Raw genomic sequence first — 25,199 nt, 5'->3', positions numbered from 1 at the left:
GTTTCTCTGTGCTCATTGATAATCTGATTTTAAGTCGCAGGGCCTACAAGCACGATTTGTGACATCACAAATAGTTTGAAAGTCAGCTTATACAAGTGTGATGTAGAAACTTGCAGCCTCCAGTGCACATACATGGACTTTAGGAGAAACTTGTGTCCTACAAGAAAACTTTAGAAATTAAGTCTTCTCATGTTAAAGCTGGGGGGAGTAGTCCTAGGAGTACAGGTCATAAAGATTTGAACTGTACAGAAACATCTGTGCAAATGAGAAAATGCCTCAGCTATTATTCTAGCCATACTAGCCAGATGTTGATTAACATTACAAAAACATATGCATAAAAGCCACTGTTACGCTTTAGTATGTTTGCACTCTATCCACTGAACCTGACAAAATCTGTACATTATCTCTGATAACGATCAATTAAAAAAGAAACATTGAAAAATATTATTAAGGTGATTAAGGCTGATAAAGTAGCCATTTACCTAATTTGTATAATAAACCAACATTTTCTCTAATGACCAACTGAATCCAGGAGCAGCAACACAAATTATAAATGATTCTTCAGATTTTATTCTCAGATAATTTCTTCTCATCATCTTCTTCTTTTAACTTTGCCATCAGCATTTTGAATTTTTTGAAGTCATCATATTCCTTTGTTATAATCCTTCTATTTATTTCATCACTCTTACACATGCTCTCTCTCTCTCTCTCTCTCTCTCTCTCTCTCACTCTCTCTCTAAGCCTCACCTAACCCTAAATCCACACAAACAGACAGGAGTGCACTCTTGCAAGAGCACACACCCACTTTAAATTACATGATTACTTTAAAACAAAATCGCACACATGACCGACCCGCCTAACAAGCAAAGAGCTTTACACTGAGCGTTGCTCATGTAATAGCGGCTCTTATGCTTACTTCAGTTTGGAAGACCGCTGTGTTCTTCTCTATGTGTAATTTGGCAGCGAGGAGCGAAGACCTCCCCTTGGGATGGGGTTAATAAAGTGAAGCCACAGTTTTCATACAGCACCCTGACACCGGGCTGCTCCTACAGGGTGTTTGTATTGGTGTCAGGTGTCATTATATACTTTCATCCAGGATTTAATTCTGAAAGCCACCGAGAAAATACCCTAACAGTGGCAGAAGGACACTTCAGCCTATATATATACTGTATATATGAAGAGTTTTTTTTTTGTGTATTTTTCTGTTTAAAGTCACAAAGGCTCCAAACTGTAAAAGATATGACCTCAATAAGTAAAGTCATTCAAAGAAGTTACTGTAGTGTCTCATACGTCATTTTGTGCATATGCAGATTTATTCTACATTTATTGGTGCCATGCCAACAATTCAACAAATATGGATCTAAAACAACACTGATGATGCCTTCTTCAAGCGCATTAAAGGGCTGAACTAAATGCCATCCAGATACCAACTCAAATGTTTCTGATTACTAACAGAAACAGAAAATGCTATCAGCCTTTAATCAGCAGTGTGAATGTCAAATGTAGATTACACAGATGCAATCACCTTCCCCTGACGCTGTGTGAAAAGCCCTTTTGTTTGTAAGTCACATCTGCATGTCATCCGCTGCGCATGTCACTGGGGCTCCCTCGTCGGCGTAGTGCCCTCCTGACACAACAAGTTCATTTAGTGTCAAGACCTCTCACCTGCAGAGTCCGCAGAGTTTGTGTTCCTTCTCCAAACCGACTGCAGGGGATTATCTTAATGTTTCATTCACATTTCGTCAAAAGCAAAGAGGTTTTCTAGCATGCTTGGAGTTATTGTTTTTGTGCCAACGTCACACTGTTGTAGGAACATGAGCACTACAGACCTTTGACATTCACAAAATATATAAACAGTAAGTCCCAGAATAGCAGAAACGGTTGATGAATCATGACTACAGGAAAGCATAACATGTGGCAAAACAGAAATGTTGAAGAAAGATAATGGTAGTGTGTGTGTATGTGTGTTGCAATATGTGCGTGCATGGGCTTTAGATGTAGATGACACGTGTTGGGCTGAAGAACTATATTATTTTTACGGGCATAATGGCCCAAACCCAAGAAATATTGATGACATGAAGAAAAGATTTTTTGATAAAGGTGCATTTGTGAGGCGTAGGCTCATTTAGGGGTAACGACTTCACACAAGTGCATTTAATGGAATAAATGTCTGATTTTGTACCTGATAAATTTGATTATTCAATGTGTTGCATGCAGCATGTGATGGGAGTTCTGAACGTTTTCAAACTGATTTTCTTGTCAAAATCTTGAAAATATGCAACGTCTTTATGTTAAAGATGGAAAATATATATTTTAAAGGTCTATAAAAATCCATTTTAATCTATCAGAATGGCCATTCGGAAAGACCTGTACTGGCTGGACTCACTGTAAACTCCTCCACCATTTTCTATGAAGGCAAAACATAATAATATAAAGCGATAACTTCAAACATAAAATAATATTGTAGGACATAGTTAAATATATATGAGCTATAATCTCGAAATGTGCATCTTTTCCCGCTGCTGAAGGAAAGACAGTAATGTCCAGGGATGTTCATGCAGACACAAACATGACAGCAACATAAAAGACACAACAGAGATCTACAATATTACACACTACACAGCCCACAGTGATGCTCTTTGCCTAAATAACACCTCTTGTTAATTCCCTAAAGAGAATATAAATGTTTTATTTCTGCTGTAACCTTGATGGACAAGCCATTGTTTATGTTGCATGACAACTGATGAAAATGGAGCGATGAGCATCATATATTTTGGGCGTGTTTTGAAATATTTCCGCTGTAGTGCCATGTTTGGAAGCTTACGTCACAGGCAGCAATAAACCATGAATTTAACTGTTGATGACAGCGCATGCCATATTCACCAGCTGGGAAATCCAGTGTTGTCTCTGCACAATAACTTCAACACAGTGCACCTCAAGGCATTGTCTGCAGATCACTTGTTAATCTGTAACTTTCCTCTCCATCACATATCTGACTCACTGTGTTGATTATGTTGACAGTCTCTGTCGTCTCTATGTCTCTATGGGCTTATGCTACAGATGGTATGTCACTTTTATTATTACAAAAATACATATGAATACACTACAGCACTGACAATAACACAGACAAAACAGATTAAGTGTAAGAACACACCACACAAGCAAAGAAACAGGGTATTTACAGATATTGTAATCAGTTTGTGGATTAATAATGCCACCTGGTGTCCTAAGAAGAACATGTGGCATGGCACACAACCTCAAACATGTTAGAGGATAAATATGTAAAACGTGTTATAACACATATACAGTATAACATTGTGATCTCTGCTTACAATAATGAGACATTGCACATTTGTATCCATATTTAATGCCTCCAAAAGTCCATGTCCAAAATTATTCATTGATCAGGTAAATAAATGCTTATATAAAAATGACTTATTGTTATTGAAATAGTTGTAGAATAAAAGTATTTTTTATCTGTAACATATTCAATAATAAATATGGTTGTTAAAGGTGTTCAGTATCATATGTACCCACCTGCACTTGTATAATACACTTACAACTTTACTAATAACATTGTAAAACTCTGCTGATAATTAGTTTTCATAGAGACTACATATCGCTGTCACAACAAGGAAACAAGGGCAGCTTACTCTCTTCCCTCTACTGTCTGTATATTACACAACCCTTCTTTGTACAGCCAGTTTATACTGTGTTATAGCCCTTCAATTGATGAATGAATTAGCCCTCAATTCATTGCTCATTCTGATAAATGTGTGAAAAATGTCATAATCTAAAGGCTATAATCGACCTGTCTTTTCTTTTCTTCCTCTGTGCTTCTTCTCACAGTCACGCAGGACAATCAACAGTACATACAGTATCTTATATTTTGTATATTGACCCTAAAAGATGTGGCTCTTTTGAAATACTTCAGTTTTTGTAGAAAACCACAGAGAGCAAGGTCTTATATTATGTCGTTTTTCTATGCTAGAATACTACCTGACCAAATATTGGTGTGGTAATTTGATTAAACAAAAATTAACTGAGGAAAAAGTCGAAAGTAAGCGCAGAATTTGCTGTAATAATGAAGGAACCTAAAACGTTTCACACATGGACCCTCGGCACAAGGTTGCTGATCCTTGTAGTCAGGTTAAACAAAAAAATATTAATTATATATAATAATACATTCATTTTATATGTACATAAACATATGAACGTGCTGTGTAATAAAATCTAGGTCTGAAGAAAGTGATGCAGAGACACCGTGCTGCCTCTGACACTGACACTGTCACATGACAGCTCCGTCTGGGAACCAGGAAGTTAGAGGGCGGGGCTTTGCAAAGGGCTGGTGGGCTGATAAAACAAGGTAGAAGCTGTTTATGATAACGTTATATACCTCTGTCAAAATACAGATAGAGTGCATGTTGATCAAATAATTCACAGCGGTTGAGTTGATTATTACGCCTATTGTAGTCACAATATCTGTCGTTTCTTTGCGACCAGCGTAGTTGATGCTAACAGTAGCTAGCTCCCTCAAGCTAGCAGAAACGTCAGTAGCCAGCAAGCTAACAAACACATCAGTGCATTTATTTTAGGAAGGGCCTCTGGCTGCTTTAATACTGTTAGTCCAGTGCTGCAATAACCAACACCGCTAGTTGCCTTTAATAACGTGTTTTAACTCCTTCTTGTGGTGTTTTCTGGAAACTCTTGTGGAGTTAATGTCAACATCCTGTTAGCTAGTCACCGTTAGAAGACACAAAAACGCGTCTTCGCATTTAATGTGCAAACCCAGAGTGACTTTTTAAATGGCGTTGGTTACCTGATACTAGGGAAGAAAATGCTACTTAGGTTAAATGGCGTGTGAACCCAACTTGGCGTACGTGTACGCATGTTTAATGAATGCATGTCCCTTATGTTATGTTATTGCATAATGTTGTGTCACCTGCTATGTTCTGTATGGCAGCATCCACCATGACAGCCATCAAACATGCTCTCCAGAGGGACATCTTCACACCCAACGATGAGCGTCTGCTCGGCATTGTTAATGTCTGCAAGGCAGGGAAGAAAAAGAAGAACTGCTTCTTGTGTGCCACAGGTAAGAGTGTTATAACAGCAGATACAGCTGTAAAAAGCAGTTAATTAGAAACCAGAATAAACTTGTCTGTAATAATGTGCTTCTCTTCTTTCTTCCAGTTACCACGGAGAGGCCTGTCCAGGTTAAAGTAGTTAAGGTGAAGAAATCTGACAAGGGGGACTTTTACAAACGACAGCAGACGTGGGAACTCCGAGATCTGACAGAGGTAGATGCCAAAGATGCAAGCAAGGTACGAGAACTACTGTGTCATTTACTCATAACCCTGTTCAGTTGTTATAAATGTCCCCTTTCCCCTCATTCAGGGCTCATTTTCTCTTTTTACTCTCATGGTTTAGGAAAATCCTGAATTTGACCTTCACTTTGAGAAGGTGTATCGGTGGCTGGCCAGCAGCACAGCTGAAAAAAACTCCTTTATCTCATGCATTTGGAAGCTGAACCAGCGATACCTGAGGAAGAAGGTGGAGTTTGTGAATGTCAGTTCTCAGCTGCTGGAAGGTGTGGAAACGCTCTATTCTTGTTGTAGCCACCCCTGTGAGCGCATGGTTCTTTTCATGATTTGATTATATTTGGTTGAAGGCTTGTCTCTCTCTCTTAAACCAATAAGTGTGTACTGGTTATGTTTGAGGTGTCTTGATTTAGCCCAGAAGTGAGAATCTCTGCTGGATTTTATTTAATTTTATTTAATTTATTAATAGCATGTTTGAAAAAAAAAAAAAAAGTATTCAACCTCTTCTTTGTGTCTTGGTTTGTGGTATGGCTTTCTGTGTTAAATTCTCCTTTATTCTCACTTTTCTCTCTTAAACTTTCTCTGGCCAGAACTTCCTAAAGCGGAAGGTTGGTAGGACTTAACTTCCCCCTCCTCACTCCTCCCCATTGTTACTTCATGACCTCAAACTACCATTCTCATTAGAGACTCACCTCGTTCAAGCTCCTTCTGTATGAAATATGTGACACTAAATACGGATGGGCATGATTCATTTTTTTTCATTATAACACACATTTAGCTTCTTTTTTTTTTACTTCACTTTTAGCTTTTTTACTTCCACTTTAATTCATAGGATTATTTACTGACCTGTGTTTATTAATGTACTCTGTATCAAATTTGACTAAAACATGTTTTAATTGTTCCAGAGCAAAGTGTTGGACTTTACAGAGCTTTATCAGTCTTTTTATCAGCCAGAACAAATAAAGGGAAGTACATTTAGCTGATAATAGCTATTTCAGATTGTAGGTATACTTCACTGATAGAGAATGAGTAACTGGTGGTAAATAAGTACAATTTTACAGTCTATTTAAAATGTGTTTTAAGACTCTTTGGAAAATGCCATTCCCTATTAAGAAATGTCTTAAACGGGTGTATGAAACCTGATGTGAAGATACCACAGTGTGTCTTGAGCTCTGTGTTTGTTGTCATGTCTTTAACACATATTTCCATCTCTTGTTTGTGGGATTAGAGTCGGTACCGAGCGGCGAGAGTCAGAGTGTTGCCGGGGGCGATGAGGATGCGCTGGACGACTACCAGGAGCTGAGCACCCGTGAAGAGCAGGACATCGAGAGCATGATGGAGATGTGCGAGTATGCCATCTCCAATGCTGAGGCTTTCGCCGAGCAGCTCTCCAGGGAGCTGCAGGTTCTAGATGGGGTGAGTGGAGCAGCTGCTAATCTAAAAACGGAATGAAAATTATTGTTCCTAATTATGATATTAGTTTGCGTTTGGAAAGAAATATTACCTAAAACATCTAAAACAGAAACATATTGATGCCCTCTTCATTGTTTTCTACTTTAAGGCCAATATCCAGTCCATTATGGCATCGGAGAAGCAGGTCAACATCCTGATGCAGCTGCTGGATGAGGCGCTGGGTGAGGTGGACACCATCGAGGGGAAGCTGAGCAGCTATGAGGAGATGCTCCAGAGCGTCAAGGAGCAGATGGACCAGATCTCCCAGAGCAACCGCCTCATCCAGATCAGTAACACCAACAACGGCAAACTGCTGGATGAGATCCAGTTCTTAGTGGTTAGGAACACATTTCAATTCTGTGAATACTTAATGAAGGAGTATTTGTGGTTGGGGCTCTATTGATTTTTTTAGCAAACTACAGCACACAAATAGCTGGATTATTATACTTGGATTGATGACTTTGGTGTGTCCTTCCTCATGTAGAACTACATGGACCTTTCAAAGGGACACATCAGAGCCTTGCAGGAGGGAGACCTGACCTCCCCTAAAGGTATCGAGGCCTGCATCAATGCCTCTGAGGCTCTTCTGCAGTGCATGAACGTGGCCCTCCGACCAGGTTAGTCTACACGCGTACTCGTTGATCAGCTGAATCACTTGGTTCTCACTGGCGGTGGTGAGCGACTCTCAGATGCTGTGAATGTGGAAAACTCAAACGCATTTAGGGAAAAAAAGAAGTAGAATATTATCTTTGGTGTGGTTACAAACAGATTTTCTTTATACCTTCACTAGGCCACGAGAAGCTGATGGCTGTGACGCAGCAACAGCTCCTGTTTGCTGAGCTGAGAGACACCTTTGCTCGCCGCCTCACCAATCACCTCAACAACGTGTTTGTTCACCAGGTAACAGGCATGCTATTATGGCAAGCAGTATTACATGTTTGAAAACATTTAGTCTAGCATTATTCTACTTTCTAAGTTTCAGGAGTTACACTGGAATATCCTTTAAGGCTGTATTTTACTTGTTTACTGTCAGATGGTCACGTCACGTCCCTTATGTATTAAATATCTACAAAAGCATCTATAAACAGTGGAGGGAAAAATAGCATCCAACCACTAAATTACAGACTACATCTAAAGTAGTTCAAACTAGCTCCACCCAGCTACAACAGTAAACATGCTGCTGACACATTGATGCATTAGTATTAAAATTCTAATAGCAATACATTTTACTGCAGAATGAGTAATTTAACATTTTCCTTATAATTGTGTCGTCCCTCACACCTTGCCATTGTGAGTCTGCTGTGCCAGGGAGGGCTGCACTCTCTCTCCTCTCCTCTTTTCCAGGCTCTCTCTGTCCTCCCTCCTCACGGACTTCCTGTTTAGCCGTGCCTCTCTTCCTGGGCTTCCTTCTGTCGTTTCCTTTTAGTTGTGTCCCTCCTACTCTTGACTCTCTGTGTTGCTCACTTTGAATCATCCCACTCTGCTCTCTGTCTCTGTGTCAGTTCAACCACTTCAGTCACTTCAAAATGACCATCCCTCAGTTCTATAGGTCCTCCTGTCTGTCGCTTCCAGTGAGTACCCTCACAGCAACCCCCACTTGCCCCCTCTTTGCTAATGTTTGACACCTCACTCCAACTTACATGTCATTACATCAGAGACCTCAGGCCCACCATAGCCTATAATTTATTGCATGGGATATGTTTCTAACTACTTAACATCTCTCATTTGATCTCAAACCTGAAGAGGCACCGCTCATCTATCTCCTACTTCACCTGTCTGCACTCAGCTAAGGTTTTTTTGGGGGGGGGGGTTTGGGTGCTAACTTGGCTTTGTTGCAAAAAGATCTCATGTCATGAACTCCTGTGCCTGTCTGCTCTGCGTGCATGTCTTGTATCTACAAGCAGTAGGTACTGAACAAGATAACAATGAGGGGAAGTGAGGAGAACATCATTATGGCAGTAAGAGATGTGCTTGTCAATTACCTGAGCTGAAGAAGTGGTGGGATTTTGAATGGAACAATGTGGTTTCCTGGTAATTTGAGGTAACATATTCTATCCACAGATATTAGAAGATAGATATTCTTAATGCGCTGTGTGTGTTTGTGTGCATACAGAAAGATGGAATGGTTTGTCTATACTAACTCTCTTATTGAATGTGTAGCTTACTGTCTCCTCTCACTCTGTCATTAAGGGCCATGACCAGAGCTCCACCCTGTCGCAGCACACAGCTGAGCTGACCCTGCCCAAACACAACCCCCTCCACAGGGACCTGCTGCGCTACGCCAAGCTCATGGAGTGGCTGAAGAACACCCACAGGGAGAAATATGAGGGCCTATCCAGGGTCAGTGCTATTATCTAAAGAAAAAAAAGACTTAAAGTAATAGTAGAAATACACTCATTCACTTAATTATTAGATGGGGAGATTAAGACCACTGGAAAGAGCCAGGCGAGCTGTTTCCCTGTGTCTGGTCTTTATGCTAAGCTGAGCTGATTGCATAGTAGTTTGTATTTAGTATACAGACATCTGAGCAGTATTGATCTTGGCAAGAAAGCAAATAAGTATATTGTCAAAATATTGAATTATTCCTATAATAGTGATGATGTGGTGTTTTGCGTCTAAACAAATGTCATCTGCTTATCTTTTAGACTTATGTTGACTATATGAGCAGATTATATGAACGAGAAATCAAAGACTTCTTTGAGGTGGCCAAGATAAAGATGGCGGGTACAACCAAGGAGGCCAAGGGCAAGTTTGGTAAGAGCTGTGATTTACTGGCCTGCCAGAGCATAGACACAGAGCATGTTTGTCTTCTGCAGTTCATGTTATTATGTGTGATTAGGATTTTTAGTAACATCTGTTTTTGTCTTTTTCTCCCTGTATTTATGGAATTTCACAGCATCACTAGATTATTTTGTCTAGTATTTGTTTCGTACGATCGCACAGAAATTAATGGAATATTAAAGGAAACAAGACCTTGTTCTTTTACAACCTTTTCTGCATCACATATACTACCTAAAGCATATTTATTTCCCCAACTAATGTGCGCTTCCAAAGTGCTGCCTCTTGATTTACCTTTCCATTAGGTCTCTTTCACTTTGTACAAGGACTTTAAGTGTTCAATTCTCTACTCTTCTGAATATTTAAAATCCAAACAGGACTCTTGGTTGAGCTTTGGTTTTGGCAGAATTATAGAACTCTGCTTTCTGCATTCTGTATCAGCTTTTCCTGCTGAAAACAAAACCAAAAAAACAAAAGAATTTGTTTTCCAAGGTTTGTCCAAGCTACAAGCATACCTAAGCCACTGCAGTGCACGTCAGCATATATGTAACTTTGTACATCTAACATCTAGCCTCACCCCTCCCATGCTGCATGTTTTAAGCCTAACCTGTCTCTGTCTTTGATGCCTGCCTTTTTAACTGGCTGCAGCCACGCTTCCGCGGAAAGAGAGTGCTCTCAAACAGGAAACAGAAAGTAAGTAAGACATTTGGACAGAGCTATTCCACTATCAATTACCCACTCTGCTTCTTACCACTGTGCCTTACATACCTGCACTAAAAGGAATCCTTTGCTCAAATCCCTTCGCTACCCTGATACATATCACTGTAAGCTCTGCCAACCATGTTCCTCGATATGGACCTGGTTGATTTGTCTTCACAGTACAGCTGAAAGCATCATCACATAGTCTGATTCTATGATAAATGCCTAAGAAAAGCTAACCATTGATATATGTGCTATTTTAGCTGATTTGACTAAGCAATTTTTTTGAATAATGTCACAATTGACTCAGTAAATGCGTGAAATTGAATCCCGCTGTATTTGCTGTGTTAGGCCTTCATGGCAGCTCTGGGAAGCTGACAGGCTCTACCTCGAGCCTGAACAAACTGACAGTGCAGGGCTCCAACAGCCGGCGTTCCCAGTCTTCCTCACTGCTGGACATGGGCAACATGTCCGCCTCCGATCTGGACGTGGCCGATAGGACCAAGTTTGACAAGGTGACACGGCCGTAGAGACAAACAGTCAATCACACCATTAAATGTGTAACGGAAATAAAACATGTTCACATGTTGAGAGACACGTGAGAGATTAAATGGAGAGTATTTCTTTTTGCAGATATTCGAGCAGGTCCTCAGTGAGCTGGAGCCTCTGTGTCTCGCAGAACAAGACTTTATCAGCAAGTTCTTTAAGCTGCAGCAGCACCCGACGGTTACACCCCCTCTTGCTCAGGTAAGTCTGTGGTCAGATATTGGAAATAACTGTGATTTAAATAAAGAAGAATGTTACTTTACTTTACGTTAATAGCTGTGCTCATGTGTGGTGGCATCTGACATTGAAATGTCTTTCCTGAAAGCAAAATATAATGCAGCAATAAGAGACACTGACATGTTTTCAGTTACAGCATCATTCATATATGTGTCAGCGGATGTTGTGTTGGGAGTTGTCATGTTTTATGTCTCTTTTCTCATCAGCCTGAAACAGAGGAATCAGATGGAGGCACGCCGTCAAGAATCCCTCCCCAGGCTGATCACAGACACTCCTTGTCATCAGAGTGAGTAGCTGCACATCGTTGCTGCAAATATAACCCATCTTCACTGCCAGAAACATCATTCCTATTTCCTATGAATCCATCCCCTCTCCTTGTTTTGCTGTCACTGCCTTTTTTTTTTTAATTTATTTTTTTTTTTTTTACTCCTCAACTTTCTCTTTCGTGCACTTGTTTTTGTGACTCAAGGAAAGACATGGTGCGGATGATGATGAATAAAATCTTCCAGAGCATCGAGACGGAGCTCAACAGTCTCATCGCTCTGGGCGACAAGATTGACAGCTTCAACTCTCTCTACATGCTGGTGAAGATGAGTCACCATGTGTGGACAGCTGAGAACGTTGACCCGGCCTCTTACCTCAGCACTACTTTGGGAAATGTGCTGGTCACTGTCAAGAGGAACTTTGACAAATGCATTGTGAGTGGAGTCCAACTGATTCTAGTCTTTTGAAAATTCTAATTTCATGCTTGCTTTTCACAGTTTTTGTGCTGACGTTCCTAAATGATTACGGATTATGCTATGAATTTAATACGATCTGTCTTTTTCTCACAGTCTGGTCAGATCAGACAGATGGAGGAAGTGAAGATTTCAAAGAAAAGCAAAGTTGGTATCCTGCTTTTCGTTACTGGCTTTGAGGAGTTTGCTGAGTTGGCTGAAACAATATTCCGTAATGCAGAGCGCAGAGGGGACTTGGATAAAGCTTACGTCAAACTCATCAGGGCTGTCTTCATGAATGGTGAGACCACCGGTCAACCAAAAGCACCTGCATATTGGTTATAGATGATGTGGTACTTATGTGATGCCCAGAAACAAACTTCTGAATATTGCTTGTCTTTTCAGTGGAGAAAGTAGCCAATGAAAGCCAGAAGACGCCGCGGGACGTTGTGATGATGGAGAATTTCCACCACATCTTTTCCACACTGTCACGTCTAAAGATCTCCTGTCTGGACGCAGAGAGGAGAGAGGCCAAGCACAAATACACAGACCATCTGCAGTCCTATGTGATCAACTCTCTGGGCCAGCCTCTAGAAAAACTCAATGTAAGTCACAATATATCTTAGAGTTATCACGAAATGTCGCCATGTTCCTGGACATGAGTAATGATATGCAGGATGTGCATCACAGCAGTTATCTCTCTCCTGCAGCATTTCTTTGAAGGAGTCGAGGCACGTGTAGCGCAGGGTGTCCGCGAGGAGGAGGTGAGCTACCAGCTGGCCTTCAACAAACAAGAGCTGCGTAAAGTTATCAAAGAATATCCTGGCAAAGAGGTAAAAAAGGGACTGGACAACCTTTACAAGAAGGTGGACAAACATCTGTGTGAAGAAGAAAGTCTGCTACAGGTGAGAGATTTAAAGTTTAAAGGGGTGAAGCTGCTCAGCTGCTCAGTGGTGTCACATTGCTCCTCTCCTCTCTCAACCATTACACTTCCTGTTTTACTCCACCAGGTGGTGTGGCACTCCATGCAAGACGAGTTCATCCGTCAGTACAAGCACTTTGAAGATCTGATCGGCAGATGCTACCCTGGATCTGGAATCACCATGGAGTTTACCATCCAGGACATGTTGGAGTACTTCTCCAGCATTGCTCAGTCTCATTAGTCTAGCTGCTACACACCGTTTCAATAGTAATTCACTACTGGCTCACACTGATACACTAGCTACTCACAAACTACTCTGTTTTGTTTTATGGACGATGAACATTTCCTGTGTGTCTGTGTTTTCATGAAAGGGATATGTATATTGAACAGTGGTGCAGAGAGCTCTGCATTGTGTGTGTGTGTCTGTTCCTTTGATATTCAACAGCTCTGCTCTAAATACTTTATTGTTTGTTATATTTTTGTCATTTCTTTATGCCATATGTACATATTAAATTCGCAATTGCCGACCCATTCAATGCCATATCGCATCTTTGTATTTATTTTATTGCTAGACACATGAAGTTGTATATTTCTTTCTATGTTTGGGTTAAATATATCTGTGCCGAATCCGCCCTCCGCCTTCTGTACGGACAACGCCGGCTCACAAAACACGCCCCCCTGATGTTCCAGTGTCTCACTTCCATGGTGACGAATCCAAACCGAGGCCATCGGCGCTCTTTTCAAACCTCTTTACCGCGGAAACATGTTAACTCAACAGTTGTTGATTATTAAACTTGACCGGAGAACAAAATGTAAAGCCATGAGGACTATCATAATGCCATAAAGAATCTGGGGCAAGCGAGACGTTTGTGTCGCTGATGTAGAACCAGTTTAGTCAGGCTAGCTGTCCGATAATCAGTCTGTCTAAGAGCAAGGTAAGTTGAGGACAACTTGAGATTTAACGCTAGCTAACGTTAGCTAATTGGTTAACAGCAGCTAAACGGCGCTAACTAGCCGGCTAATGCTTCTTGTTATATGTCAAACGCAGGCAATGCTAGCTCAGTAGTGAACCACACATAAGGCTAACATTGGCTCATTAGCCCGTAAGCTAGCTACATAACATTAGCTAAATCAAATACTGGACTAACTGTAGGCTAGCAAGGTAGCATTGTACGTGACCCTCTTAACCCAACACAGGTCCAAACAACTGACGTTTATTTCACATTACTGTATGTATGTTGTGTCACGGTAACTTCAGTGCCACATCGCAGCCATGAACAACATCGCAGAGAGGAAATTCGTCAACTTGAGGAAGCGTCTGGATCAGCTGGGCTACCGACAGCCGCTGGGCATCGAGTCACTGCCGCTGGTGGAGAAACTGTTCAGGTGAAACCTTTAACGTTAGCCTTCAGCCCCGACTGCTCCCCTCCACCCCTTACCATCAGCCAGTGGAGGAGATGTATGTCTGACACACTTCCTCTGTGTTACAGTGACCTGGTCCACACAACAGAAAGCCTGCGCAATGCCAAACTGTCAGCAGGGAAAACTGAGAAAGAAAGTCGAAACTTTGACGCTCTCCTGGAGCCGTACAGGGCCGAGAATGCCCGGGTCATCAGGGAGAACAACGAGCTGCACCAGGAGCTTCTCAAACTGAAGGAGGACAAGGACCGTGTCACCAGAGGTAAGCTGGGTACATCATCCCACACCTTTGATCTGAACACACAAGAGACTGGTCTGATGTCTTAACGTAATCTTGTTTCAGAGCTCAAGACCCACATCAGAAAACTGGACCACGAGACATCTGACCTGAAGTTTTTAAATAATCAGTATGTGCACAAGGTTCGCTGCTTGGAGAAGGATAGCAAGGCGAAAGCTGAGCGCATCCAACAGCTGCAGGAGAAGAACATGCAAGCTGTGGTGCAAACACCAGGTAATGCCACGGGTCTGACCTTGGAATACTCACTTTGGTAGATTTTGGTTCATTGTTTTCACCTGAATCATAGAGGAAATAAATATAAACAAATATGAACTGGATGCTTCTTCCCTCTCTCGCACTTTGACAGGTGGAAAGAAGCGCAGCATCCCTTTCAGACGTCAAAGAATGCAGATTGATGAGCTCATACCTCCCTCCTCTACGTCAGCGTATCCCGTGTCGCAGCCCGATGACCCGTACATAGCTGACCTCCTGCAGCTGGCAGACGGAAGGTTTGTTTTCTTTTCTGTTGGGTGAACTGGATTATTGAGAAAGGCGGTAACTACTGCTACTGGTTGGTTCACTCTGATTTATATTTGTAGAATCCATGAGCTACAGGAAGACGTCATAAAGGTCAAACTAGACCTGGAAAATGCTGAAGAATGTATAAAACACTTAAATATACAGGTAAGAAATCTATTATGTAGAACCATATAGTACTGTGACATGTCAAATGTTATTATAGAGGTGACGAGATGTTGTTTTTTTTGTTTAGGTGGAGGAGAGGGACAAAGAGATCGAGCGCCTGAATCGGGCTCTTCAGGGAGGACGACCTCATGATGTCATTTCCCTCGAGGCTCAGAACATCAGCAACGAGAAACTGATCGCCCACCTTAACCTTCAGGTAAACATTGCAGTCATAGGATATTTACCCTGATGTATGAATACATATTTTATATATTTTTGGAGTGTGAGGTATTCAGAGATCCTTCAACAGAAAGAAGTTGAGCCCAGTTCCTCTGGAAGAGAAGTGGTCCGTACGGGTGAGTCCATCCTCCTGTGTGCTGAGCGTTAGCTGCTGCTTTGTGTTCTACAGATTGAGTACCTGCAGGAGACCAACAGGACCCTGGAGGAGAGGATCGAAGGACTGCAGCAAAAGAAGAAGGATGCCTCCACTGAGGTGGCCAATCTGTCTTTAAAGAACCTGGAACTGTGTGAAGAGCTGACGCACATAGACGATCTCGCCAAGCGGCTGGAGATGGACAAGGAGCGTGTGTTGGAAACTGCTGACATGGAGCTGCAAGAAACTAAAGTAAGAACACAAGAAAGCAAGAAGAAAGACATACAATTAAAATGTTGTACATTCACAGGCAGTGTATTTGGGTAACAAAGTGTGAACTAGTTCAGTGAAAACCAACTTCAAACTAGGAATGTCTTCCCTCAACAGATAGAAATTGAAAGGCAACAGAAAGTCATCGAAGAATTGGAGGATGTTATCACCAAAGTAAGAAGGGTATGTACAGTAAACACTCTGTTAACATAAACACATTCACATAAAACCACTCTACCTTGCCAAAAATGTTAAATCCTAATCTGTTATAAACGATTGATTTCAGGAGCAGTCTGAAGGTGACTATGAAAAAGACCGTCTCAGAGACCAACTGGTGGAGCTCAAAGAGCAGAATGAGAAAATGGAGGGACTAGTGAATTTCCTGGAGGAGGAGAAAACCAGGCTGCAGAACAAAATGGAGAAAATGATGGCAGCTGGTAGGCAGCAGTTTGGTTGAAACTTGTTCTTAAAGCGGCTTTGCATCGTTGATATCCATGTATGACTTACCCGTTGTTGTTTCCTAGACAAAGACCTGGTTCTGGAGTTGGAGACCATGCGGGCTAAACATGGTGTTTGCGGAAGGGAACGCTCCCCATCACGACTGGATGCATTTGTCAAGAGTCTAGAGGAGGAAAGGGATTACTATCGCCATGAAGCAGAGCGATACAAAAGAGCCAGAGGGTCCGGTGGCCTGGATTTAAGCCCCAGTCGTAGTCCAAGCAGGGGCAGGAGTCCCTGGTCCAGAGTAATGAGACTATTACGATTTTGATTAATAGATTTTTGGTGATCCTTTTTTGAAAACATGCAAAAAGTGTAACGGCCTCAAATTTTCAGGGCGGTGTTGCAGAGACAGAACTGCTCCGTCTAACAAAGGAAAGAGATGATCTGAGGGCTGCTCTGTTGGACTTTGAGGGACACATGGAGGACATCCAGGACAATGTGAAGGCCCTCAGCACTGAGAGAGACCATTTCAAAATGATGTTTAAACAAGTGAGTTTGAGAAACACTATTCCACCAGGTGGACACTACTTCTTTTACATTTCTGAGGATCAAATGTTTTTGTCCACTTAGGCTCAGGAAGACCTAAAGCTGGCCCGCAGCGCAGATACGTCACCTGACCTCTTGAGACTGGAGGAGGAGATCAAACAGGCAGTAGACAAAATCCAGCAGATGAGCGCTGAAAGAGACACACTGATGGAGAGATTGAAGGTTAGTGTCTTTCATGGTGTACATGACAGTACAATAGTAACTCTCCAGTACACATCCAGATCTGTAACATATCCTCTGTAATTGATTCTATCCCACACTTGTCAACATGCTGACTGTAATGACGTCATGATAAGTCCCTTACGAAGTGAATCTAGAGCTGTAACAATTACTCAAATCAAATAATCAACAACTTTCGACCAGTCATCTCACTCATTACGAAACGCCTCAAATTCAGTGTTCTGCTTATTTTATTTCCTAAATATTTTGTAGACAAAACTTTGCTTTGTCCATCAAAGCACTTTGCAAACTCAGTTTTTAAAAGGTGCTATAAAAGTAACGCTATTATTATTACCGTATTATTATGATTATTATTAAATGTGCATATCTGTGGGTTTTCTATTAGTAGTAGTAGTAGTAAATTAAATATTATTTTAAATGACTAATCAATTAATGGAAAACAAACTGCCGATTAGTTAATAATGAATCATTAGTTGCAGCGCTACTTAAATCTGTTCAGCTCAGCTCAGAAGCCACACTGACTTAATGTGAACTAGTTTTATAACTTGAAAAGGCATTGATTCTGAAACACTAATATTCAAACTTTTTGCAGCTTGCCCAGACTTCAGCTCTCACAGACAGACGGGGAGAGGAGAGGAGGACTCTCGACCTGGAGAATGCCGTTAAGAGTGTAAGCCTGATGGATAATCTAATAAAAAGGGCACAGTTATTATGTAATGGTCACTGCTTCCCTACATGGGTTCGTGTTGCTGTATCTTTACCTGGCACATTGTGTGTTTCGGTGCGTAGTTGGAGCAGGAGAGACTGGACCTGCGCTCACAGGTGTGTCTGCTGAAGGAGAACAGGGAGGCTGTGGAGGATGAGCTGAAGGTTCGGTCTGCTGCTGTGGTCCAGAATGCAGAGGAGGTCGCCCAGCAGAGGGCTGAGTGTAATGCTCTGAGGTTTGTGTTGACAAAATGTAAAATAAAAATGTAGAAAATGAATCATATGACTATGAAACAGTGATGTGTAATGTACATCTGCAGTATCCACTCACACTGCTGAGCTTTTCTTTAAGAATGGCCTCATTATTCCACTTCCAATAGGTGTTAACTGCACATTCAGAACTGGAAAGGATCAGCTGTGTTGTCAGTGTGTTAGAGGGCTGATCAATGTTTCCCTGTCTGTCTGTAGACTGCTGCAGGAGCAGATGGAGCAGTCGCTGTCTGATACCCAACACAGGCTGTCTGTGAAGATGAATGAGCTGCATGCTGCTCATGTGCAGATTGAGAATCTGGAGGAGAGAATAGGTGGATATTTATGGACTGCTACATTTTGCGTTGTATTGTTCTTTCTGTGGCTGCAGCTTGGCTGTTAACTTGATTTTCGTTTTTGTGTGACAGGGGAGCTGAGTCAGCACGGCTCCAAGCACAAGGAGGAAGTGGCTGTTCTTCAGAAGTCCATCTCTGCAATGGATAGAGAGAAAGATGCTCTGCAAGATGAGGTGGATCAAAAGACTGAAAAACTAGTTGTTCTCCAGGAGGAGAACTTTAAAAAGGTAGTCATGGCCAACGCCGTCAAAATTATAAGCTTCTGTTAAAGGATAGGTACACATTTTTTATTGTAAAAACAATATTCATATGCACATATATACACTGAAAAATGTATTTGTCTCTGTAATCATTCCTTCTTTTCATACTGGCTATGAAAAGGTCCCCACCTAAAGCAACTCCAATTTAGTAATGGGGGGGAAAAATCCACAGTCCTTTCTCTGTGCAAAAATGGATTCTTAACAAAAGTTTATATGAAGATTCAGCAGTTGTCGGTATTTTCCAAAGTCACAATAGTTTCAGTAGCCTTTTTGTTACTGTCGGGGGGGAATTTTGCACCAAAATGACACTAACTGGGAAACAAACCATTAATTGATTTAAGCATCATTTTAACTTTAAATTTAGCAATATATTTTTGCATGGAACAAAAAGAGGAGTTATTACAAAGATAAATAACTCCCTGAATGTACATATGGTAAAGTGAGTATTGAGATAGACTTGAAAAACCTTTGAAATCCTTTTAATGAGGTATGATTCTTTGGCATGAACACAGGAAAAGACCCTTGAAGATGTGAGACTCACCGTCACAAACATGGACAAGTCGCTAGCGTGAGTATTGTCAAAAATAATCTTGAAAAATCTATATCCAAAAATCCTGTCAGTATGCTGATATGGCTGTTTTCTTGTGGTGATGTCAATACGTGACCCTTGCAGTCAGCTGCAGGGGGCGTTAAACAGCCGTGAGAGGGAGATAACCAGCCTGAGGAGACAGCTGGATGCCTGTCAGGATGAACTGGCTTCACTCAGGAGAGACAAAGAAATCACAATCCGAGAGAACCGGAGGCTGCAAGATGACCTGGCTACAATGACCCGAGAGAACCAAGTATGGAATGAATCTTACTGTCATCATTCAGCTTTTGTGTCATACACCAAGGAAATGGAGGAAATGATGAAGAAATAAACTCCTGTTGTGTTTCAACCGTCTGTGTGTGCAGGCTATACATGTGGAGATGGAGGAGGCTCTGCATGAGAAGGATGAGCTGAAGTTGAGGGTCCACTCTTACATTTCTGAAGTGTCCAGAATAGAGAAACTTATGGCCACAAAGGCGAGAGAGAACTTTATCCTCCTACAGATGTTTAAGTCTCTATACTGTCTTTCTGATGCTTTGGCCTGGGAACATCTTCTTATCAGCTGCCTGGACATCCTGTAACCCCTCTCCTGTCTCATGCCGGCCCACAGGAGCAGGAGAACCGGGACTTGCTGGATCGTTTCAGGATGGCCCACTCCGAGGTGGAGGAGCGGGAGCAGAAGTTGCAGCAGGCTGAAGGCCTCAACACATCCATCCGCCTGGAGCTGCTCTCTTCAGACACAGAGCGCAGACACCTCCGTGATACTGTCAGCCACCAGGAGAGAGAAATCCAACAGGTGAGACACTGGGGTACATCCACATTATGGGGAAATATGCATGTCCAAGTAGTATGCTGCTATAATGTGAGATTATTCAGGACACTAAAGCCTTCAGAGGTCTTATTCCTTACACGAGCGTGCCATTTATGTACCTTTCACCCTGCTGTTTCCTAAGCATATGCAGGCCCTGCAGGCTTATGAGGCCCAAGTGTCCTCGCTGGTTCGTGGGATGTCCCGACTAGAGGAGGAGCTAAACAAAGCCCAGGAGGACAAGGCCACTCTCCTCTCAGATCTGGCATCTGTCAGGGAGCTCTGTGTCAAACTGGACTCTAGCAAGGAGCTCACTGCACGTCAGCTCACCTCCAGGAGCATGGATCTAGAGAGGGTGAGGCTTAAACACACTTTAGGTTATACATGTATGTGAGCAGTAGCACTTATCTATCGTTGGATATTTCTGGTTTCTTTTAATACATTTGCACTTAGGTCACAGGAGAACTGGAGGATGTTCGGTCAGAAGCAGAGCTACTTAAGAAACAACTGGCCAGCGAGAGGCTGACTGTCCGCAACCTTGAGACCTTACTCTCCAGCAATCGGCACAAGGAGTTTCAAACCCACCTGACAGCCAGTGAGAGAGAGTCGGAGTTAAAGGTCCTTCGTGATAGGCTGACCCTGGCTGACAGCAAAACGTAAACAAATCCAATTCAATATGTTCAAATAGAGTAATAAAATGCCTTTTTACCCTCAGATAGGTGCTCATGATTTGTGTGTGTATGTGTGAATGCACCCAGTGCAGAGCATGCCAGGGAGGTGTCCCAGCTCCGCGGCAAAGTCTCTCAGCTGCAGACGGAGATGGACATCTTGAAAAGACAGCTGACCTCTGAACGCTTTGAACGGTGAGCCGAACAACTTCTGTCTTTACACTGACTTTTCAACTCTTAGCCCAGGACAGAAATCACTGCAAGTTTGTCACAAATGAGTTCTGTCAGTATTAATACTCAGCTAGTATATTCTGTAGGTTTGTGATCACAGTAGTTGATGCAACGACACAAGAAACAGATCAGATAGATTACTTCCCCGTATCAGTCTCTCCAGGATTTTGCAGGCTTTTATTTCTGAGACTGTTGTGGTCTAAAATTCCTGATTTCACAGCAGCTTGATTTAGAAAAAAAATAGCAATGCATGTTTGCAATGTTTTAAGACATTTTTTTCAATTACATTACTGGATAAAGTGAAAATTGCCAAAATAGATGTGATTTTTATTTATTTATTTATAATTAATCAAAGGAAACTTGTTCCAGTGAGAATAAAATCACAGTTTGGACGGGATAAATGTAAGGCACCACATGTCTGCACATTCAACACTAGAAACAAAAAGATATATAATACAATAATGAGAAAAGGTGGATGACAACTGACTCAATGTTTTGTGCTGGAAATGATAATTGGTCAAATGGAAAAGGTGCAGTGATTGGACAAAACTTAAAGGTTGTGCAGAATTGGTTAAATTTGTATAATTGTTGTAATGGCAACTTCCAAGAGGGCCGTATGAAGCTAGTTTTTCACTTGACATTCTTAACATTTGATCTTTTGAAGTAGCATATTATCAGGACGTACAGAAAATGTCCCAGTGTAATACGGACCAGCAGCTGGAAGGTGAACAATTCCTTCAGGCACAAAAAAATGCAATTTGACCTTGTTTAAATGTTTGTGTCGTCAGTGAGAGGGCAGTGCAGGAGATGCGCAGGCAGGGGGTGTCGTTCTCGTCCATGCAGAGTTCGTTGCCCCTCAGCGTCTCCCCAGAACGCTCCATCCTCCGATCTCTTAACCGCTCCTCTGACAGGTCAGCAGACAGGTACGATTTTTTTACACTAAAATGATAACGCTGTTTTTAGGGCTAATTATTTTTGGTGCTTTTAAATCGAGAAGATTTTGAATAAAAACAAATAACCCGTTTTTAAAACAAAATCCTTATTTCTCCAAAAACTCTCTTCTTTCTTTTTTCAGAAGTGTCAGCTTCAAGGATTAACGGATAAATGAAGGCATTGATGAGGGAGTCAGAGACCACGAGAAGCGTGTGCTCGAAGTCTTGAGTCTGGACGTGAATTGTGAAAACCTGCAGAAGTCTTGGCATTAATTAGCCTGCAGGTTACATCCAGCCTGAGGCACTCAGACTAAAGCTAATAACTAACATTCGACCAGTTGTCCTCTTTTCTATCCAAATAGCCAACTTCTCACTGACTCCACTTACAGAACTGGTTTCCTCTCGGTCAGTACATTACACAGATAAAATTAGGATTCAGCTTTGACAATGAGTTTCTGAAATTAATTTGGTTCTCAACAACTATAACCTCATACATGTAGCAAGAGAAGTGTTCATTCAGCCCGTGGTTATGTGTATTATGCCTAATATTGTGTTATATTATGTTTTTTAAATGATGTTTAAATTATTAAATTATTCATAAAATAAAGTCATACAAAATGACCTTGCATTGACTAACATCACAAAACTTTGACTTGTTTTATTACAAAGTAAATAGGCCAAAGTTATTGGAACAATGGGAAGGAGAGGCTGTGACATACAACAAAAAACAGAAGCTTGATTTAAAACCCACAACTCTGAGTACATGGTATGTGTTTTAGCCTGCTAAACCACCGAAGCCATTAACCCTTTAGCTTCTGCAATGTGTAGATAAAGAAGCAAGCAAAATACTAAATTTGGTCTTCCAACCGTATTTCCATTTCTGTATACTGTAACAGTGCATGACAGGAACATGTTGTAACTGGTGAAGTGATTTACATGATTTTTTTTTTCTGCAGCTGATTTCAAGCTTTAGTGGTTTTGAAGTCAAGTCTCCATCTCCAATAATCAGCATTTTGCGATAATTTTCTCAAGTAAAAATGTGTAACAGCTTTCAAAACACTGTTTGTTCCCTAGGAATAAAAAATAGTACAAATCATTCTCTATAAAAAATAATCTCAGAACTATAAAACATGGCACATCTAATGCCGGCAGTGCTCAGTGGTTGTGTTGGGGAGAGGATACGTGAAGAGGGAAAAGTCTAAAATGTATTTGGGCAGGAGTTCCCTCAGTAGCTTCTGTGGTAAGCGGCACAGATAATAGTGCAACGTCTCCGTGGTGACCGGCTTGTACCACGTTTGCCTCTCTGGGAAGTGAACAGAGGGGGGCGCTCCAATGCGCTCCAGCACAAACTCCGCGTCACTTTCAAGGTGCTCATAGGAGCCGATGAAGTCGTAGTTCATCGCACAGGGCTGGCATAAGTTGTACACCGGCATCCAGTGCTCATTCATGCGCTCCACGTCCTCATCCAGCAAGTAATGGACGAACTCCGCAAAGGTCACATCGTCTCCTGTTACAGACGCGTCCTTAGCGCGACCCTTTCTGTATCGCTTTACGATCTCCACGCCGTACTTTTTCTGGTAGGACTGAATCTCGCCAAACTTGTTCCTGTATGCAGACAGCAGGCGCTCCATGGGCTCCCGCACAAACATGAACTTGAAGTAGTGCTTGAGGCGGTAACGGATCTCCTCGGGTTTAAGAGAGGACAAAAACAGCAGGTCGCTGTGGTGGTTCATCTTGATGTTGGCATCCACGCTCTCCAGAGCTCCGCTCAGAACCTTCAGGACCCTCTTCCAGTTGGAGCAGGCCACTTTGGGGACGTAGCAGTAGAGGAAGTGGTACTGGTCATTCACCAGGACGTGCTGCAGCAGCGTCTTCCTCTGCAGGGGGCTCAGGGACCAGATGCTGTGGGGCATGTTCTTCTGGCTGCACATGGTCCTGATGGTCCGGTTGCGGATCTCCTGGAGGATCTAGATGTGAAGGCAAATCAGTGGCTTACTTAAAGGTGCATTCCACCAACTGGACACACAAACATCAGTTTTTACTAGTCAAACCCAATCCTGGCTCAAGATAAGGGTGTTTGTGTTTTTCATGTGTAACTTTGTCCTTCACCCTCCTCTTCCTCCTTTGAATGAATTGCAGGACCTTTTAAAAGCCGTGGGTTTTTACCAGGCAGAGAAGGTCTGATTAAAAGACTATCAAGTTGCATTATGGGAAAACGGACTTGTACTTGGGACTAAAAGTATGGATATCTCAGTTGCTTCAGTTTTGACTGTTCATTTTTGGGGGGTGGGGGATATTCAGGGTAACTATAAGACAGGACAGCTTGAGAGATGGATAGGAAGGCGGGGGGAGAGGATGATGCGGCAGCAAAGGTCAAAGGTCAAAATTGAACCCATGTCCCTGCAGCAAAGAATAAGGCTTGGTACATGGGGCACCAGCTCTACCAGGGCACCCCAGTGTAGACCCCTGTATCTTTAAACTGTCTTTACAACTTTATTTAAGTCCAATATTAAATCGCTGCAGTGCCCCTTTAAAGTGAGCAGTGAGTACACAATATATACACTTATTTTGCATTACAATGCACATATATGGCTTTTCCATGACAACAATAACAAAGCAGAAGTTTTGAGGAAATACGTTTTGATTGTTGGGGGTGTTTCCCTTTTATCACCAACTTAAAGCCAGTCTTTACCCACTGCATGCATCACTAACGAAATGGCTGTAGAGCCTTTACTCCTACAGTTTATGACACATCTTGTATTATTGTGAAATATACATAGTCACGGGACACACACTGCACCTCTTCTCTGGGTAAAACGCACCCATAAAACTCCAGCAGAACTTCATGGCCCATTACAGTACTTTACCTGGGACTCCACGTCCACAGCAGCCGGGCTGTGCCTCCCGACCTGCCTGATGAAGTCCAGCCGCCGGCCGCTCCCCCGCGGTGGAGGCGTCTCCATGCTGTTCAGCATTCCTTTCTCTATCATGAGCAGCAGGCCTCCGGACGCGACGATCACCAGAAACGTTAGCAGCGACGGCAGCACCGCGGAGCTGCGGCGGCCAGAGCCCGAGTTCACCGTTGTCCTGAAGTTTATAACCGAGCCGCTACGCGCTCCCCCAGTCCGTTTCATCCCGTAGTCCTGCCTGCGAGGAAGCATACTTTTTGCTCTGCTTTGTCTGTTCAATACCTGTTCGCTTTTTTTAAAGTTCACAGCTCAGTAACGTTACTACGTAAGAAGAGACCGTTGGTTACCTACCACGTACCCATAGTTAACTGCTGAGGTGCGTCAAGGCTGCGGCCGTTAATACAGCCATTTCCGTATGAACTGTCAAAATAAAACTTTTGACGAACAAATGGAAAGTTAGGACCAAAGAAAAATCTTTTCATTAAAGAATTACTCTGAAGAATATGAAATATAACTGCTCCGTATAAAGGTTACCTCTCACAGGATTATTGTCAACGGAGAAAACTAATGT

At 42.2% G+C, this 25,199-nt stretch overlaps 3 protein-coding genes across 7 annotated transcripts; 2 read left to right on the top strand and 1 right to left on the bottom strand.

The window, feature by feature from the left end:
• Positions 1 to 4,288: 4,288 nt before the first annotated feature.
• On the top strand, positions 4,289 to 13,212 carry exoc1 (exocyst complex component 1). Of its 4 annotated transcripts, XM_035653522.1 has the most exons (20): positions 4,289 to 4,366; positions 4,964 to 5,095; positions 5,194 to 5,324; positions 5,431 to 5,590; positions 6,550 to 6,737; positions 6,883 to 7,110; positions 7,258 to 7,390; positions 7,564 to 7,673; positions 8,276 to 8,344; positions 8,964 to 9,113; positions 9,419 to 9,527; positions 10,200 to 10,244; positions 10,602 to 10,765; positions 10,884 to 10,997; positions 11,240 to 11,319; positions 11,503 to 11,731; positions 11,867 to 12,050; positions 12,155 to 12,354; positions 12,460 to 12,654; positions 12,760 to 13,212. In XM_035653522.1, the coding sequence occupies exons 2-20, from the start codon at positions 4,972 to 4,974 to the stop codon at positions 12,910 to 12,912; spliced, it is 2,766 nt and encodes a 921-aa protein (XP_035509415.1). In that variant the 5' UTR covers positions 4,289 to 4,366; positions 4,964 to 4,971; the 3' UTR covers positions 12,913 to 13,212. The 4 variants fall into 4 exon arrangements, with proteins under 4 accessions (XP_035509415.1, XP_035509417.1, XP_035509416.1 ...); XM_035653524.1 differs by lacking the exon at positions 8,276 to 8,344; XM_035653523.1 differs by lacking the exon at positions 10,200 to 10,244.
• A 172-nt stretch (positions 13,213 to 13,384) lies between these two features.
• Positions 13,385 to 22,319, top strand: cep135 (centrosomal protein 135). Of its 2 annotated transcripts, none has more exons than XM_035653991.1 (26): positions 13,385 to 13,606; positions 13,930 to 14,057; positions 14,162 to 14,352; positions 14,434 to 14,601; positions 14,735 to 14,876; positions 14,967 to 15,051; positions 15,140 to 15,268; positions 15,461 to 15,676; positions 15,812 to 15,877; positions 15,981 to 16,131; positions 16,219 to 16,439; positions 16,529 to 16,684; positions 16,766 to 16,903; positions 17,514 to 17,591; positions 17,711 to 17,862; positions 18,095 to 18,210; positions 18,304 to 18,458; positions 19,004 to 19,059; positions 19,165 to 19,333; positions 19,446 to 19,556; positions 19,691 to 19,876; positions 20,034 to 20,243; positions 20,342 to 20,544; positions 20,647 to 20,751; positions 21,576 to 21,698; positions 21,863 to 22,319. In XM_035653991.1, exons 2-26 carry the CDS (start codon positions 13,945 to 13,947, stop codon positions 21,882 to 21,884), a joined length of 3,462 nt encoding a protein of 1,153 aa, XP_035509884.1. In that variant the 5' UTR covers positions 13,385 to 13,606; positions 13,930 to 13,944; the 3' UTR covers positions 21,885 to 22,319. The 2 variants fall into 2 exon arrangements, with proteins under 2 accessions (XP_035509884.1, XP_035509883.1); XM_035653990.1 differs by having other exon boundaries at positions 21,576 to 21,710; positions 21,863 to 22,318.
• A 33-nt stretch (positions 22,320 to 22,352) lies between these two features.
• chst14 (carbohydrate (N-acetylgalactosamine 4-0) sulfotransferase 14) lies at positions 22,353 to 24,880 on the bottom strand. The gene is made up of 2 exons (XM_035653992.1): positions 24,587 to 24,880; positions 22,353 to 23,686 (listed from the first exon to the last, which is right to left on the bottom strand). The coding sequence occupies exons 1-2, from the start codon at positions 24,878 to 24,880 to the stop codon at positions 22,859 to 22,861; spliced, it is 1,122 nt and encodes a 373-aa protein (XP_035509885.1). The 3' UTR covers positions 22,353 to 22,858.
• Between the last annotated feature and the right edge of the window lie 319 nt (positions 24,881 to 25,199).

This window comes from Morone saxatilis, unplaced genomic scaffold (assembly GCF_004916995.1).
Source record: "Morone saxatilis isolate NCDOM2014 unplaced genomic scaffold, NCSU_SB_2.0 Contig12, whole genome shotgun sequence".
Classification (NCBI taxonomy): Eukaryota; Metazoa; Chordata; class Actinopteri; family Moronidae; genus Morone; species Morone saxatilis.
The sequence above is the reverse complement of the archived record's forward strand: the minus strand, read 5'-3'. Positions and strand labels throughout refer to the sequence as shown.